At 39.1% G+C, this 19,565-nt stretch overlaps 1 protein-coding gene across 6 annotated transcripts in view; it reads left to right on the top strand.

Moving 5' to 3' along the window:
• The window catches only part of LOC123962925 (polypeptide N-acetylgalactosaminyltransferase 10), a 369,356-nt gene that overhangs the window by 34,424 nt on the left and 315,367 nt on the right, over nt 1–19,565 (top strand). For all 6 annotated transcript variants that reach the window (XR_006823100.1, XR_006823101.1, XR_006823102.1 and 3 more), the window contains 2 exons: nt 7,547–7,732; nt 18,467–18,650. Coding sequence is in view for 1 of the 6 variants with exons in the window: in XM_046039428.1 (XP_045895384.1) it covers nt 7,547–7,732; nt 18,467–18,650 (370 nt within the window). In the remaining 5 variants the exon portion in view is untranslated. The remainder of the gene's footprint in view (nt 1–7,546; nt 7,733–18,466; nt 18,651–19,565) is intronic.

The raw sequence follows: 19,565 nt of genomic DNA, 5'->3' as shown, positions 1-19,565 counted from the left end.
TAATAACTGTCATATTAGCAGAAACTTGATTACAACTCACAGGTCTGTGTCTTTTGTGGCTAAAAACATCTTCTTTAAAAAAAACAGACAAATGGAAATCGCCTGCTCTGGCATTGTTTTGAGGGTGAGAGGTGTACAAACACGTAGGAGACAGGGAAACGGTGATCCGTGTGGGCACATGAGACCCTCAGAAAGAGGAGACACGGCTGGTAGTAGCCTACCAGTTGGTCCAGGTTCTTCGTCTAATGATGGTCGGTTTAATGCTTAGGCCTATTTTAGGATGAGTCAGGGACAGACTGTTGCTGTCTCCGGACAATCCAAGCAACTGTAAACTTCCATCAGCACAACTGAGGGCCCGTCTCTCCATTTATTAAGCCTCGAATATACCCTGGAGCAGAGACGGACAGCTGCAGACCCCGCGGACTACTTCTGTTTATACTACCTTCTGCAGTCAGCTTGGCGGACACGTTCCACATATGCGCAGTAGATTGGTTGTTGCCCTGGTAGCACTAGTCGCCGCGCGGACCTGGCGCAGACTTGTCCGCAGACATATTTTCAAAAGGGGTTGGACTGCCAGAAAGGTTAAGAACCCCTGCACTAAAACATTGTCTGACTGTTTCAAGGTTAAGAGACAGTACATGTACAGTTGTTAGTGGACAAAGTCATACAAAAATGCTTTTAGCAGTACATTACATTAGGCTTATATAAAGTCACTCAGGTTGCTTGTTCAACTCCTCACTAACAGTAACTGTAGTAAGTAAACCATAAAAAGTATTTCTTCCTCTATGGTTCATTGTCTTGTTTTTGTTTTTTGCTCATGCATATTTATTTGATATGCAGTTTTAGAAAGAGCTTATATTTAGAAATTCAGCAAACAACAGGGATTTAATTATCTGCTGGTCTGAACCCAGGAGTATGATGTGAGCGCAAATCTATCAGTAAAACAGTAATTTAGCTGAATTTCTGAGATATTTAGGGACAGCATCTCCTGTTTTTTTTAAGTGTGATGTTTGACACATTCCAGGTGGGTTGCACAACACATTTGTTTAACACATATCAGAAGAGCTCAGTGCTAACCCCACAGGGCCCGGAGCTTAACAGAGCTTAACACATGGATTGAGTAAGTAGTAAGTGCGACATAGAATATGTACAGGTGTGGCTGCAGGTCTCCTTTCAAACAGAGTTGGAACCTCCAAAATAAAACCATCGACTCAAAGAATGAGATCAAATTCCCCACCAACTGCTTAGTTTAGATGTTCACATGTTTATTTATAGACTTGCATCAAGACATCTTTTATCATTTTGCTTTCTTTTTTTCACCTTAGCCTGCCTGTCCCTCTTTTTTTCCAAAATCAGAATGATATTTAATGAGAGAATTTGTCTTCTCATTAAAGTAATTTATTTCAGAAGCATTTTTGTTATATTTGTTGGCATTATCTTATTATGCAGGACTATAGTAAGCACAGCCAATAATTGGTCTGAATGAAATGATTGGCTGGCCTACCTACCTAAAATGTGTTTTGGGGGAGTGGCTTTGGAGGGAGGCCGAGGTGAAAGGCAGAGGTGGAATTTTGCTCTCTTGCTAATTCTCCAACGTTGTCTACCCCAGCTTTAAGACAAGCCTTCACTTTCTCCGACACCTTGAAAAACTCTATGTAATTAAAATTAAAACACAAACCACAAAACAGAATTTAAAAAAGTCTTCTTGTCACATTGCACATCCTTATATCAAGATTTCTGTCTGTCTGTCTTCTGTCCTTATTGCAGGTTTCCTTTGTTGGTTCTCCCTGTTTTAATATTGAACGTAAGCAGTTGTTCTGTGAGGTAACAGGTATGAAATTGTGTAACTTGAACACAACTTCAGCCACCATTGTCGGCCCTGTGTTTTGTCTGCTAGCTTTTTAATTTTATTTCTGCCTTTAGTTTCTGCTGTGTCATAGTGTAACAGCTATGTTGTTTAGAGTTACCGTCTTTCTGAGCTCACTGCCTCAGCTGTTTGCTCATTAATTTTAAGGGGAAATAAAATTACATTTGATAGAGTAAGTGCTAGCAGAAGTACATATTGGTTTAACTTCCTTGTTGTGATTCTGTCAGTGTTTTTCTTGGACAGAATCTGTAGTAGGCCTAGCTGCCAAGGAGTCAAGGTGTTCAGATTTGGTTGCCTCAGGACTGTATTTCCACTTTTGCAGATGATGTAGTTCTACTGGCTTCATCGACCTGTAACCTCCAGCACACATTGGGGCATTTTACAGTCCAATGTAAAGCTAAATGTGTACTCTGCTGGAGGTTACAGGCAGTCTCTTCAAATACGGCGGTACGTAGCGATTTGCCCACTTTGGGTTGGGAATTATTTGCTGCTTAAGGTATTTAAATATCTTGTTCATGACAACGGTAAGATGGAGCGTGAGAATGATGGATTGATTAATGCAACATCCGCAGTAACGTTGCTGAGCATCACTGGTTTGTCGTGTACCCGTAACGTTCCTGTGGATCCTGTCCCCTAAGAGTACAGCAAACACTGACCAACAACATGCTCAGTCACTCCCCCAAGAACCCTGTTTTTAATGATAGCAGAAAAATTCAAGCTGGCAAAGGAAGAAAACTGACAAAGTGTGATGGAGTTCACAAGGGCATTGGAATATTTTGCTGATGGAAGAAACGAGCAGCTCCAGTCTTTGGTGGTGTGCCAGTGCATCTTGGGATTAATCCACCACCCTGGCAACAGAGCTCAGCGTGCCATGTTGGATCCACTGTGTCTCAACGCTAATTGAATTTTAAAAAATGCATTAGGGAAGATGTTGCTGGTGGTATCTGTGGTGGAAACGTGTGTGTGTATATGTGCACATATTTTATTGTGTGTGAGTTTGTGTTCATATCACGCAGAAAGACAACTTGTAACAGAAAATCAGCTTGTATCACATTTGACAATAGTCAGCATGGTTTAACACATTTATTAAATGTAAAGACACCAAAAAATAGATTTAGTTGTTACAAAAATAGATTTAGTTGTTAAAAAATAGATTTAGTTGTTAAGTGTTAGTACTTAAAAGAGATGATATAAATTAAAAAGAATTTATTTATTCAACACATTTGATAAATTAGTTAAACATTTGTTTAAGCTGCATACAGTAACTCTTATGAGTAAATTAGGTATGAGGACTTGTAATTTCCAGAAGGGTAGCTGTGTTGCAGTGGTTTCAGTGAATCAATTCTAGATATAGGTCTAAATACCTCAGTATGACATATGGCTACATTGAGTATTTAGTCTTGGAATTGCATTTTTTTTGCGTCTGCATACCATAAGTCATACTTCATCAACAAATAAACACATTTATGCTATATTGGAAACAAATGGACTGATTTAAAAAACGAATTTACATAAAGAAAGATACACTACACATCCACACCAGTATAATTGACATGCTAAATAGGGTTAGGTCACCATTTATTAATTTTCTAATAGTCGTAGAATTATATTGTGTTGTCTTAAAAACACATTTTCCTCAAAGAATAGCCTAATATTTCAAAGTGACTCTCAAATGCTATTTTTGCTTAAAATGCCAATGCTAAGAGGGACATGTTGCAGTTAAGGTGCTTGTGATGCAGTGAAAGACCTGCACTGACTAACAATTCCGTCAACAGGTGTGATTTCAGTTCATGGGACATGCATCAAAGTAATACAAGCATAAGCTACAAATGTATGTACATTTTATCGATGACATTTTAAATGCACACACTTTGAAAAGAGCCTGAGGCCAACTGCTGAGTCTTTTACATGCTAGCCGTTAATTCATGTTTGAGTACGCCCCCACGTGAGCAGATGAAAGAAGGCCTGGCTGCTCCAGCACCATCCACAGGAGAAATAAGAGTGACGGACTGCAGGGAGGTAGAAAAATAGAAAGGGATGGATGGTATAGTGGGAGTTCAGGAGGATTCTAGTCTGTGCTGAATAAATGGTCTGGATATTTATCACCAGCCTGGTTTGATTCATCCCTCTGCTCCACACTGTGAAATGACCCCAACATCCACGACACCTCAGCCCTGCAATCAAATCCGCTTCACATTCTAATAAAGACTAATGTGTTTTCCGACATCAGTTCGCTCTCATTAGCGTGATTAATTGCATCCTTGCTTTCAGTAAACAGTATGAGCTGTATTCCAATTTATTCAGTGAAAATTAACCAATCATAATTAAATACTCTGATTTTTCTCCCTCACCTTATCCCATACAAGTTCACTTTGCACACGGGGCGAATGTCCGTTGATTAATTTTGTCTTGCTTCCTGTCGTTAGCAGGATGATGTAAGCGTCACTGGGTGTAGGGTGAGTGTTTATAAAGAGCCAGAGCCATGCTCGTAATGGTCAGTTTTAATGGGTTGATTTATTGCAGGAGCAGGGAGGACAGCTCGCCTTTTCCTCACAGTTTGACGCAGACCTTACAGAGCCCTTCTGCCCTTATTGCAATGTCACTCTTTACAGCGTGTAGGTCAGCTGCTGTGCAACACAATAAACACAGGAAGTGAAAATAAAGATGGCTGACCTTCACTGGAGTCAGACAGAATCTGGAAGGAGAGACAAAGATGTCACATTTTCAGACATACAAGTCTGAAAATTGGAGATGGAGGGATTAGATTTGGGATTTTGTGTGATGGGGTGATATAGAAGGAGACGGTAGCGGATTAAAAAAAAGAGTGATGGCTTTCAACAGCATCACAAACACTCAGCTTGAAGGGATCAGGATGAGGTGAGAGTTATTTGCAGAACTGATCACTGTATTGAAGCCTTGTTTCAGTGTCAAACACCTCTGTCTTCATGCAGCACAGCGGACCCTGTGATTACAAATAGGTGTAGCATCTGAACTGAGTGAGTGTATGTATCTCTTCTGCTTCAACATCACACCTCTTTTTGAGCCATAACTCAAGGAATCAAACTAGAACACAAATGTCATACAGACAGTGCTGTGATCAGTGTTACGTTTTTACATTTTTATAGAGCAAGCAGTGCGTCTTTGATGTCTGTCAGGAATAGACAACCATAAGTCTGTAAGACATCTGTTTGACTTTTTCTTTAGCATCGAAAGTTATCCAGTTGGTAGCTGTCTGTGCATCCATGGTTACAGTGCAAACAGAAAATCTTCGTAGCTAAGCTAGGTTTGACACATTAGTTTTAGTTGTTCAATTCTTCACCACAAAAGTCCAGTCAATTACTGCTATTGTATTGATCAGGCTATCAAATAAATAAATTGCCCATGAGTCTGAATATGAGTATGAATTGTTGTATATCTATATGTGGTATTGCTGTAGTATGGGAATCCAAACCCTGTGTCCTGTATGTGGGTATAAGATGGATGGATGGAAACACCGGTGGAAAAGGACTATAGATGTTCAAACCAGTACTACTACAACTACTACTGAGCTACCCTAAAATGTTGAGGCAAATTAAAAAAGACAAATTAGCACCTAAGAGAAAAGCACATCAATAGCAAAATAAAGCATGCATACATGTCATCACTTACAAGCAGTAATTGTAACAGAGAGAAAAGTTCATCATTCTTGTCACATCCTTTCTCTTGCTCTTGTAGGTGTTTTATGTTTCTCTGTGACAAGAAGTACAGTTTAATTCATAATGGGTGAAGACATAAAGAATAAACAGAGAGGACAGATGGGGAGTAAGGATAATAGGATGGATGGAAGGATGGAAACAAAAAGGCCTGGCTCTGTGGAGTTTAGAGAATATTCATTTTTCAGTTTGCACTTTTCATCTCTGTCTCTTCCCTGTCATTTTTAACGTTGTTCAGCCATTCTTTATACTCTTCCTCCCTCACAATATCATAGAAAAAACAAACAATTATTTTTCCTGCTGCAGGTCATCTGCATATATATTGAAAAGGCAGCCTTTCAGAGCACTTGCTTTATCCGTTTCTCTTAGTCTCTGTCAACCTCAGCTCTGCAGTTGGCATGAAAGTAAAAGTTTCCAGTAGATGAAGTTAAAAGGTCAACTTTTCAAGTTCTCATAGTCTCTCTCTCTCTGCTCCCATCAACAGGCAGTATTATGTTTTTTTGTAAAGAAGCTGTCAAAGTTATATTTCATCTTTTTACTGCTTCAGGATTGATTTCTTTTCAAACCACTGAGAGCACTCAGGTCTCGCACTCTTATCCGCAAGGATGAGTTTTTAGTATAAAATTCTACATCCTTCAAAAAAACACATGTGGAGGCTGCAACATCCTTCATTATTGGGACACGGTAGGTTTAGAATAAGGATATTGAGTTTAGATACTGTGGAAACCTTCATGTGCAAACTTACCAAATAAATTGCAGTGGAGAAACAACCATTATCAGAAAATAACATACATTACATAAAGCTTTATATCTGCAAACAGAGAACAATATCTCTTCTACCAAGTTCTACTAAAATCTGCTGCAATTGAACTAGGGAGTTTATGATCATCCAAGCAAAAGTCAGGATGGATGAAGGATATTTTAATAATCATCATATAAAGTGCAATAAAACATCAAATGGAAATGTCTTCAGGGTCATCTAAATCACATAACAAAAACAGCCTTTCCTCCTCAGAGAGACCATTAAATCAACCTGCCTACGACTAATGGTAGCTGTGCTTTACTTGATTGCAGTGATGGATGTGATTTGATTACAGTGGCAGTCAAAGGGCCCACTGTTGTCCTACAAAATGAACTGTCCATCCACCTGACACTGCTGCTTTGGGTTATAATGTGCTAGAATTTTTGTTTACTTGTTACAGTGTGGCTAGAAGGAGGCCTGCAGCATTGGTTGGGGATGACAGGTTCACTATGATAATTTCAGACTGTTAAACTTACTCTGCAAGAACCGGTAATTTTTCAGGAAAAAAAGTTCACATATGTTGCAAGATAATGGACAATTAGCTGGTTATTAGACCTCAAGAGAATATTCAATTGTAGAGGCATGGTACACCTTGGACAGGCAGCCAGTCTCTCACTGGGCTATTCTATTTGTCCTAAATGTCCACACTGCTATCATAAAATGTAGTTGCAGAAAACTAGTTTCATCTATTCAAAATGTGTCAGTGTCTTGCAAATAAAATATCTTTTGCTGTCCTCATGAAACATGAAGTTAGTATGCTCTGACTCCAAGATCAAGGAGATTGCAAGTTATAGTGGGTGAAAATACTGTATGCCTCACAAATCCTCTAAACTACAAAAGTAGTGATTTTATGAAAGTAAAATTGCAAAACTATGCAACTGAATACAATCAGTTGCAGCCAGTGGTGATTTTGGAGTATTAAAATATCAACGAAGATGAGACTCTCAGGTGTTTAGCTTTGAAAACTAATTTTTCTCCAATAAGAAACACAAAAAAAGCAAATCAGACAAACTGGCCATGTTCATCTCCATGTGCCTGAAAGTCCCTTCTCTGTTGGTTGTTGCTGAAGTAAATGGACAATGCAAATGACCACTTAACAAAATAACTCTTGACAGCACTGAATATGGGATCGATGATCTCACTCTTTTCCTGTATCTCCTCCTTCCTCCATGGCCCTCTGTGCAGAGCACCTAAAGGTGCCACTGGAGGAGTATATGATTCGGATGCCAAAGGTTCGTATCCTGAGGACCAAGAAGAGGGAGGGGCTGATCAGGACTCGCCTGCTTGGAGCCGCCACCGCTAAAGGAGAAGTTATCACTTTCCTGGATTCCCATTGTGAGGCCAACTTCAACTGGCTGCCTCCGCTGCTGGGTGAGGAAGACAAAGTCTCACACACACACACACACACACACACACACACACACGTCTATACTTGTGAGGGCCTTCACTAAAATTATACAGATAGTCTTAACCCGTAGCCATAACCATAACTTTAAAAGTCTTAAAACATCAAATTTCCACTTGAAGAAGTTACAAAGGGCTGAGATGTCCTCATCGCCAAAAAAATGTCCTTGCTTTCCAAAACTGAAGCTGTAGCGTGTTCTGAAGGATATCCTATCACGGGGGTTCAAAACAGGAGAAAGACATCTACAGTAGTGGAGCAAAAATCATAATCCCTGAGGCTTAATGAAGACAAGATCATAAAGTATGGGACGATGCAAAGAGGTATGGCTCTGTTCTGGGAGCACACCTCCCTGCCCATCCTTGTGCATATATAGAAAGCCCGAGGCTGAGAGCAGTAATAAAGAACCCCTGTATAGAACAGCGCAGACATGCTGAATTACATAATAATCAGATACAGATAGCACTGAAGCGGAAGACCATACTGTTAATTATCAAGCTGCGGCCTCTGCACGCAAACACATGTGGGCGTGCACCCACACACAGCGGCCAGCGCAGAGATAGGCTGCGTTGGAGACGGCGAAGTGAATTTAACTACTCGAGTTGGCGACAGCTACCCTCGTTACTGTAGTACGTGCAATAGAACCTCCCGGGTAAAAGACAATTCTTATCGATACATCTGTTTAAAAAGCACAACATGTACAAGTTATTTGTCCACATCTCTCATCCACACACCTTGCTAAATCTAGCTTGGCAATAGCTAGATATACAACGAGTTACATGAAAGCTGTCTGGAATTTAACTGTTTAGCTTCTATTGCCATGTAGCTTCAAACTGGCACGTAGTTACCTGCAGTGATCATAGCAGAGACAGAGGGAAGGAGGACAGGAGGAAGAACTGATGCCATATGCAATGCGCTGTCTCCTTCTGAAACAGTGAAAAATATCCAAAACTCTAACTGCCTGCACTGCGTCTGTGTGGCTCTATGATGCCCAGAGTGCAACAACAGCAGCAGTGCATGTTAGCATTGTTATCGGCTAAATTCTCTGCCAAAATCCATTTCCGATTCCGATAATGAAATATGCCCCATCGGATCAATAATTATTGAGCAACCCTGTGTCACAATTTGTCATGTGTGCTGGCAGGAACAGGTTTTAGGACCCAAACGCAGGACACAGAGGCAGAGTAGGTACAGTTTCTGGGTATTTATTTAAGCCCACAGTCATAAACAAATGATCCAGGGGAAGACAGAACAAAGGATAATCCAACAAACTTGGTAGCAGAGGCAGGCAAGCAAGACACACGGCAGTGGATGAACACACAACGAACCAACAACAGCTGAACAGAAGTCACACACATTTAAACACTGGCTAACGAGGAGGGCGGGACAGGTGGTACTAATAATGACAGCAGACAGACGCAGACGGGCAGGGTGGTGAACTGACCGGAACACAGACAGATACCAAACAGGCCCAAACTAACAGAACTACCAACAAGCCCGCAGACAAATACCAACAGAAATATGAAAACATATAAACAGACATACAGGGTACAAAAGACCAAGGACATAAGACAAGAATCCAACAGGAAACCGACAAGCAGGCAGAGGAATACTGGAGGGAACAGACGGAACACTTGACATGGAGACATGGGGCAAAATAACCAACACAGACAGAACACATGTAACAAAATCCCAGATAAGACCTGAAGACAATAACAGGAACCCACGTAAACAGACAAACACCGACCAACTATAACACAGGGATCATAACAGACAAAACCTAAAAGAGAACACAGAACTAGAACACAGAGTACTGAGCAGGCTAAACCAAAATGATGCAGAGAAAGAACTAGAAGCAAATACTACGACATGAACTAAGGCACAGGACTGGGAACAAAGACATGGAACCAAAACCGACTAAATAGCAGATACTGAACAGACAAAACAATAACTCAGATAAACTCAAAACACAACAAATTATATAACTGATACTGGACACAGGACAGAACCCAACACAATAAGACAGATACTAAACAGACTATAAATAACATGACTGACTGAAAACAACCAACTGACCAAAACAGAACAGACACGCCCACAGTGTGACACCCTGTCAGAAAAGGGATCTGAAAGGAATTTGCCAATTAATGCTAGCAGATTAATCAGTTGAGCTGTCAGCTGATGTGGCTTGCTTAAGATGGCTGTTCAGCTGAATGCTGGGATTGTGAGCTGAGCTTGACTTCGTTGCTTGCCTGAACTAACGATATGCTTGATTTGTACACACCTAATTGGAACAAATGGAACACTTGTATAACATTAACCTTGTTGCTAACTTGCTTTTTAAATTGTTAGTAACACAACAATTGCCAATTTGCATGTTAAAAGTTACATTAATAATCTGTAACATTTTAGTGACTATACAAGATCATATACTGTGTAACTAAAACTATTTGTAATGGCTAGTTTCTCAGTTCTGCTGTTAAGCTTAATTATTTGAAATCAACATCCTAAAGATTGTTTTCCAAACTGAAGTTCAATATACACTCATATGTGATTAATAAGTGTGAATGCCTCAGGAAGAGGGCCGGGATAAGAGCTAAACTAACCCAGCTTGTAGAGAGAGCGAGAGATGCGTCGTCCAACTTTGATTATTCAGATACTGAGATAGTATTTTGCTAGCGAGCAAGCCAGGTAAGGTTAGCCAACCACGATGCATGGATCCTGCGCCGGTTTCCCCGCAACACCAGCTGACAAAAGAAACTTACAAACAGCAAACCAGCCAATCTTCCAGCAAGATCAGCCCTGACGCCAGCGTCTTTTTTCAGTTCATTCCAATGGGAGTGTCGCGTTTTTATGAGGTAGTTAAAACACCAGGAGCGTGACGAGGCGAACAAGAACCAGATCCTATCGTCATTCTCAAGGTCCTCTCAATGACTAACGTAACAGAGCAACGACACACACACTAACACCCCTACTGTGAAATTGAACCCCTCCTCTTTTGGGTGATAGACTAACTCGCAAACAGTCTCACTTTTTCAATTATCCATTTTCCATTAAGGACCTATGTTCAGTTCTGTTTCCCAGCATGACGCCATCCCATATGGAACCATTTAACAACAACAACCCTTATGACCCACGTTACATCTAAGTCAAGCTGTTTACACAGTATTTGGAAAAGAAATGCGTGTCTGCCAGTGTGTCACATAAACAGGCGGCCTTTGTGTTCATTACAGCACGTTGTGACACTTGGAATAATAATAATGGAGAGAGGGTGTGGAGTAATATAACAGGATAATTGGACATGCAGGTTTGCATTGTGTTTGGCATTCCAATAACAACAACTTAAAAATCTACAACAATCTATATTTTTAATGAATTCTTATTAATTAAAATATATTAATTAATAAGAAAAAAGAGAAAAGAAAAAGAAATCACACTTAAAAGAGGAAAGTACTTACAGAATGCCATCTATATCTTGCTCTCTTATGCTTCTATATTTATCACATTTCAGGAGAAAATGTGTCTCTGTCTACACCTCACAATGCTCACAGACAATTTTCTTATGGTAACCAGGACTTTTTAGGTCTCCCTTTTTCAGTTGCAAGGGTGTAGTTTTTTGTTTCTTCCTCCCAATGTCCCAAATAAGTATTTTTGCTTTGAGTGATCATTTGGTGTACTCTATTTGGTGTTTGTAAAGCAATGCTGGCTTGAGAAAAGTGTGTGTGTGACATGTCGCGGGATTTGTTAGTCTCAGGACTAGCTGGCATAAGGGACACTTTTCCAGGTTCAGCTCTTGGGTTTTAAGAGCCTTGAATTTGAGGGTCTTGGGGACTGAGGTGCAACAGAAAGTTTAGTGCTCTGTTTGGGGGGGATCTATTATCAGTGGAAATCAGCCTAATTCTGCCCTGCACGCATTTGTAGGAGACTTTCTTTGAATGTTCAGGATGTTTCTGCAGAATTCTGCACGGATGGTCTCAATGGGATGCTTCCCCCATCTGTTGTAGTTCTGATGACCGAGTGGACCTCAATCGGCTTAATAACACTGTCAAATATTTTACACCAGATTTTCATTGGGATACTTATAGAATTTCTGTTTAATTGCATAGAGAGTTCTACGAGCTTATTCCTGTAAAATTCATGCAAAACGCCTATTCAAGGCATATCCAAAGTAAATTGAATGTAGTTCTTAAACCATTTGGAGTATATGCCTGGTTTTGGGCTTCTCTGAAAGATGGGTTAGTGTCTAACCCAAAACTCAGAACGATTGTAAGTGCTACTGGAATTGATTAATATAAGTTTAAACACACTAAAACTAATATATTTTTCATTTCCTCTTGAAAATGTTTGCTAACAAATGCATGCAGACAACTATAGCTGGGACTTATTAGCTGGAAAACACTGTAGGGCCACAGGATTAAGCCTTACCTAGTCCTAGTTTAAATGTCATACCAATACCATGAAAAATGGCATATTTTTTGTAAAACAGCACCGCCCCTTGGCGGCAGACGTCTGCTGCTGCGTCACTCCATATTAGCCGGTAGATCGATGCAGATGTGTTTTTTTGCTGGTAGATCATGAACTTCCTACTTTAAGCTGGATATCGTTATTTTCGGAATTTTATTGGCTACACGATAAAAGTCATGTAACCACAGTCACATAACTGTTCAAGATGGCGGCACCCTGTGATGTGCAGTTACTTCAGAAGTAACAAAGTGACAATAATTAAGCTAAACTAAAGTGATACTGTTAAAGTATTTGAGAATAAGACAACAAAACAATCAAAATGCCACCGAAGAAAGTCAGCAACGCGGTGGAGGAGGAGTTGGAGGAGAATCGAAAATCTTTAAACTTCATGTCGGATGAGTTGAGCAAAGTTGTTAAACAACAAGCTATGCTACTTGATCTGATGGACGAAGTTAAACAATTGAAGAACCTTGTTAAAGAGAAGGACAAGAAAATTGATGGATTGGAGAGAAGGATTGATGATCTGGAACAATATACAAGAATGGAGGACTTAATAATAAATGGACTACTAACAACACACCAAACGTATGCCAGTACTGTTGCCAGAGATAAAGTCAGTGAAGACGCCCTGCCAGAGGAACTTCAGATGCTGGAAAAACAAGTAATAAAGTAAGAATATGAATATTCAGAGTGATAATGTTGTGGCCTGCCATACCCTTCGTCAAAGGAATAGCGGAGCAAAGCCTGTAATAGTTGTTCGGTTTGTGAATCGGAAATATAAAACAGAGTTACTGAGAAAAGCTAAGAAGTTGAAGGGTACAGGAGTGTATCTGAATGAACATCTTACCAAGAAGAATGCCGACATTGTGAGATGCACACGCATTCTGAGGAAACAGAATAAGATCCAAGCTACATGGACAAGGAACTGTAAAGTGATGATGCGGCTAAATGGAACACCTGAAGAAGCTAAAGTACTCACAAGAACTCAAAGAATTGGACCAGTACAGATAAGTGAGAATGTTAAAATTAAGATTAGTAATGAGGAAATAGAAAGAGTATATGAATATAAATTCTTAGGTGTTATAATAGATCACAAATTATGCTGGAAATCACATAAATAATCTAAAGACAAAAATGTCTAAATCCATTGCAATACTAAATAGAATAAAACATATTGAATGAAAAATCATTATATATATTGTATTGTTCGCTCATAGTTCCATACATTACTTATTGTGTGGAGGTGTGGGGTCATACATACTGTATAAAACTTATACAAATTCAATATATATGCTACAAGAGAAAGCATTAAGGATTGTAAAACGGGCTGACTATTATGAACCAACAAATATATTATTTATTAATTTACGAGCTTTAAAATTTGTTGATTTAGTTGACCTTTATACTGCCCAGGTCATGTATAAAGTCTATAAGAATTTAGTTCCGAATTGTGTTCAGAGGCTGTTCGAAATTAGAGAAAGTCAGTACAAATTAAGAGGAATGTATATGTTTAAAAAAGTAAGAGCAAGAACTAATATAAAAAATAGATGTATATCTGTTAGAGGGGTAAACCTATGGAATAATTGTGACAAGGAATTAAAATTGTTTACTTCACTCTGTAATTTTAAGAAAATGTTTAAAAACAAGGTGATAAATAATTATACGATTAATTTGTGTACGCTTTATGTCAAATATTGAAATAATATCTCAGATGTGTACGACGTATGTGTACGTTTATTTAGAATGGATTAAATCCAGAGAGAAAAGTGACGCTCATTAGAAAATTATGTAAAAAGGGTAGGCACAATAAGCATAGGCTTCATTCTACACCTTTTTTCGGTTGTTATGCATGTGTATATATTGTTTTATTTTCATTGTTTTCCTTTTTTTTTTTTTTTTTTAAATTATGTGTGAGGACCGAAATAAAGTTTGTTGATTGATTGAAATGCCAGTCATCGGCACAATTGCTTGCAAATGGCTCGGCCTACCCACGAAATAACAGGGGCTGGCTTTCCTTACAGCGCGGGCTCTCGTTGGCTATTGTAGGCTGTGAAACGGACATGTGAGCTCACATTGGGTCGGATTTGGTGTCACTCAGCGGCTAATTTGAATACAAGCTATCGTAGTTGTTTACATTCAAATCTCTTTTATTATGGTTATAATGACATACGAGCCACGTCTGCCGGCAAATATAAAACGATACTGCATCAGTCCCTGGGGATTAATTGATTGAATAATGTGTTTTAGACCAAATATTTTTACTGGACCTTTTGACAACGTAACAATACCAGTTTTGTTGGAATATAATTAATCGGTGGATTATTATGAGACTTCATAGGCCCGTCAATTTTGAATGTACCCGCTATACTGATCTGACGGCCCGTGGGGGGGCTGTTGGAATGTTAAGAGGTTAATGCATTCAAGTTACCCGATGCTGTGATTTGAAGGCCCAGGTAGGTGAAGTTCATTGTGTGATCTAGGGTGGTTTTACCTACCAAAAGATTTCTGTTTTCGTGGCATTTTGTTTTTTTCTGAAATATCATGATCTGAGTTTTTTGGGGGTTTACTGCCAGGGCCCAATTTTGGCAGTATTGTTCCAGGAGGTCTCTTTTGTGGGGGGACAACAGCACCAGGTTGTCTGCATAAAACAGAAACTTGACTACTCCATTTTGGAGTTGGAGTCCCTCTGTAGTTATTCGGGTCAGATTTATCTCCATTCTTATGGATGGGAGATATAACACCTTGACTCCAAGTGCCAGGAAAACAGCCACATTTTAAAACAGTGGTAAATAATTAGAGCACTGCCATCTGCCGTTTAGGAGTGCATGCTGTCAGTGCCACCTGCTTTTTGAGTTTCTGAGTTTAGTTTTTGCCAGAAGTGTGACTTTTCTTGTTTGACTGTGGAGAGGTGACTGGCAAAGTTCCCTTCTAAACACACTATGATTTCCCCGGAGTTTCGCCCCTGGCATACAGTGTTCAGTTTTAATAAAGGCACTAAGATTTCATTGTATCCTGAGGGAAAGTGAGAAATCATGTTCCAGTGACACCATGTTTCTGTCAGTATAAGATTATCAACATTTTCTTTAGATTCGGGATTTGTACTCTTCAAGCCAAAGGTTGAAGAGTAGAGGCCTTGAATGTTCCAGCAGCTAATATAAAGTGAACATATTTAACACTCAAAAGGGACTTTTCAGTTTGTTTATGTATATGTCCCAGTCTCTCAATTCAATTCAAATTAGCTGTATTGGCATGAATGTGTAACAACAATATTGCCAAAGCATCATACATACTACATAACAATCAACCCCATACATTTCATTAAACAAGTAATTAAAGCGTATATGTGTGTTTGTGTTAAAATAAATAAATAAATAAATAAATGAAACAGTAACGTGTGTGTGTGTGTGTGTGTGTGTGTTGTGTGTGTGTGTGTGTGTGTGTATTAATACACAAAAATTTTTTAAAAAAAATTCATTGATTAAAATATAATAATTTTAAAATGAAATCAGTAACAAATGTAAAAACAAAAAAATTACTAAAATATCAAAATAATAATAATTTGAAAATCTGTACAATTCAATCTGAGGTTCCACTGGTTGTCCTCACTTCATGGCATGAGGAGACATATTTTGCAGCAATTACTTCACAGTTTCTGTGTGTCTGATATGAATTCGATTTTGGGGTATATTTGGGAAATGTTGGCAAAGTGTTTTTGTCTTAGTGTTTTATATTTAAGGCATAAGGTTAGAAAGTGCAGCTCTGTCTCTACCTGTCCCCTGTCACACTGAGAGCAGAGTCTCTCCTCTTGTGGTAGCCAACTCTGTCTGTGGTGATCCTTTTCATGGCCAGGCTGTGTTCACTCATTCTGTATGTTGTCAACATTTTTCTTAGTTTAGGACATTTTATTGTGCTCAGGTAATTTGCCAGTGTGAATTCTCTTTTTAGGGTCAGATAACACTGTAATTTACTTTATGTTTTGGTCGTTTCTTTCCCGTATTCAATATATTTTTCTTTCTGCTCGCTGATTATTTGGTTTGGTCTGCTTGAGTTGGTGGTGCTGTCCTGAGGCTGTTGGGGACTTGTTATTGCAGAGAGCCTCAGGACCAGCTGGCTGAGGGGACTCTTCTCTGGTTTCAGCTCCTGGTATGTTAGGGCTTTGTGATGATATGTCTGGGGGTTAACTGATTTTAAGTGATTGTAAAATTTAAGTGATCTTTTCTGTATTTTTAGTAAGAGGGGGTATTGGCCGAGCTCTGCTCTGCACAGGTTATTTAGTGTTTTTCTCTGAACCTGCAGGATGCTCTTACAGAACTCGGTATGGAAAGATTCTATGATTGTTTTGTCCCATTTGTCAAATTCATTATTATGTTTTGGCCCCCAGATTTTGCTACGATATAGAATTATTGGTTCTAGTACAAATTGGAAATTTTTAAGCCAGATTTCAATTGGAATATATATTTTAATGTTTAATCTTTTTATTGCATAGGAAGCTCTCCTTGCTTTGTCCCTCAGATCTTTCACAGCCATGTTGAAGTTCCCTGTGTATGTAATGTTGAGGCCAGGGTAAGTGTAGTTTTTTGTGTGTTGTAATTTAGTGGTGTCTAAATAGAAATTGCGTGTAACCTGATTTCTGTATTGTTTCTGAAAGATCATTATCTTAGTCTTTGCTGTGTTTACTGTCAAGGCCCAGGTCTGACAGAATCTCTGAAGGAGGTTAAGGTGCTGCTGCAAACCTTCTTTAGTAGGTGAAAGCAACACTAAGTCATCTGCATACAGCAGACCTCTTATCTCTGTGTCGTTCAGGATGAGGCCAGGTGCCGTGGAACTCTCTAATTGGTTTGCTAATTCATTAATATATAGATTGAAGAGAATTGGACTGAGATTGCATCCCTGCCTCACTCCCGGCCCTGGGAGAAGAACGCTGTTTGTTTGTTTCAAATCTTTATGGCACATTCACTTTTTGTATACATGTTCTTTATCAAATCATATGTATTTCCTCCAATGCCACTTTCAAGTAGCCTATAGAAAAGGCCCTTGTGCCAGATGGAATCAAAGGCTTTTTGGAAGTCAACAAAACAGGCATATACCTTTCTTTTTTTAATGTTTAATTCTTGATCAATTAGAGTCTGGATGGTAAATATATAGTCCGTTGTGCGGCAATTTTGAAAAAAAACAACTTGGCATTTATGCAGAATATTGTGGTTATCAACAAAGTTGACAAGTCGTTTATTAATGATGTTGCAGAATATTTTTCCCAGGTTACTGGATACACATATTCCTCTTTAGTTATTTGGGTTGTATTTATCTCCGGATTTATGAATTGGGGTTATTAAACCTTTGTTCCAGATGTCTGGAAAAGTTCCAGTAGCTAGAATAGTATTGAATAGTTTTAGCATAGCCAATCTGATTTTATGGTCTGAGTATTTGATCATTTCATTGAGGATTCCATCAATACCACAAGCCTTCTTTTCTTTCAGGGACTGGATGACTTCTGTTAATTCTTGTTCTGTTACAGGGTAATCTAGAGGGTTTTGGTTGTTTTTTTTAATCACCACCTCTAGAGTTTTCCATTTCGTGAATATCTTGTACTGATCATCATTTTTTATAATATTACTGTATAAATCACTAGTGAAGTGATTAATCCAAGTATTTCCATCTTGGATCGCCAATTCATCCTGCTGGGTTTTGTTTTGGTTGTTCTTAGTTTTTAGGGTGTACTTGTATTATTTCAGAGTGGCCTCTCTCTCTCTCTCTCTCTCATGCACAGACTCACACTCATGACCGCCGTTATCTCTCCGCTATTCCCCCTCTCATGTATTTGCCAGAATTTCTCAGGCATTAATCCTTCCTCTGCTGTTCTGCTTCTGTCTATCAAATGTCGGTAGATTGTGAAATGACAGCCTGCCGATCAGCATACGTCTAAACAATCAGTGTAATGTGACTGTATGCCCTACTGAAACTACCATGGAAATGTTTTTAACTATGAGCAATGGAGCAGGAGCTGTAACATCAGAGTGACCCCGTGTCAGCACACTGGAAACTCTTTTTGAGTAACAGGGCATAGTGCGCGCACACACCCACACACAAACACACAGTACATGCTTTTTTTTTTAATGGATAGCCACTTACTACCTCCTTTACCACTGTAATAAGGGACACACGATACACACAATACATAAACACAAATAAACAAACACAACTCTATCAATCAACCATCTATGTGCCTCTGTGTCTCTTAGACCGAATCGCCCAGAACAGGAAGACTATCGTGTGTCCAATGATCGATGTGATCGACCACGACAACTTTGGCTATGACACGCAGGCGGGGGACGCCATGCGAGGGGCGTTTGACTGGGAAATGTACTACAAACGGATACCAATCCCTCCAGAGCTGCAGAAGGACGACCCCAGTGAACCCTTTGAGTGAGTGACAGCACACTTCATATTGTCTATCATTGCTCTGTTGCATCAAAACTAAATAAAGATAGAAGATACACTTTGAACAGTTGACAGACATTTTCCCATGAAGTTAAGATTCCCATTTATGCCTTCTCTTTTCAATGTCAACTTAAATTTTTTTTTCGTAAACTGAGAGATGACTGACTTATCATCATAATAGCAGTATTTGTTTTTTGGATGGAAGAAAATGACTGAAGTTGAGTTTAAAGATTAATTTTCATACTCTTACATCAGGCCTGCTGATCGGTTTACGGTTCTGTCAGATAAAGCCACACATGGACTTGATGTTTCTGTTGTTTCCTTGTTAAAATGCCATTAATCAGAATAACAGAAATTACATCTCCTCTCTCAGGCCAGAACCACTGTTCGTGGAGGTAACACTACCTTATAACATACACCAACTATGTCACATAGTGTTGTATCAGTTATCGCATGTCAGTTGACATCCGGAGCACAGATTGGACAAAGTGGTCTAGGTACAGTACCCAAGATCTGGAAAGTAATGGTGACAAAATTGTTGCTTTTCTTGTGAGTTGATGTATAATAATCACCACAATCACCATCTTAGTTTAACATTTATCGAGCTAACATTTGTAATTAGCGCTAAACACAGTATACTACACAATAACCACAGTTAATCACAGTATTGGACAAATTACAATTTTGACCTGACAATTCTTCCTGAGTGGGACATTAATGTGTGTACCAAATTTTATGGTAATCCATTGGATGGTTGTTCAGATATTTTACACAAACATGTCAACCTGATGGTGAAGCTGGAAGAACAGTAAGGGACTTAAGGTCATTTTAATCAGGAGAGACCTAATTGAAAAGGGGATTAAAGAGTAATTAAATTAAGCTGTTTGTCATAGTGCACAA

This window comes from Micropterus dolomieu, linkage group LG23 (genome assembly GCF_021292245.1).
Source record: "Micropterus dolomieu isolate WLL.071019.BEF.003 ecotype Adirondacks linkage group LG23, ASM2129224v1, whole genome shotgun sequence".
NCBI lineage: Eukaryota > Metazoa > Chordata > Actinopteri > Centrarchiformes > Centrarchidae > Micropterus > Micropterus dolomieu.
The sequence above is the reverse complement of the archived record's forward strand: the minus strand, read 5'-3'. Positions and strand labels throughout refer to the sequence as shown.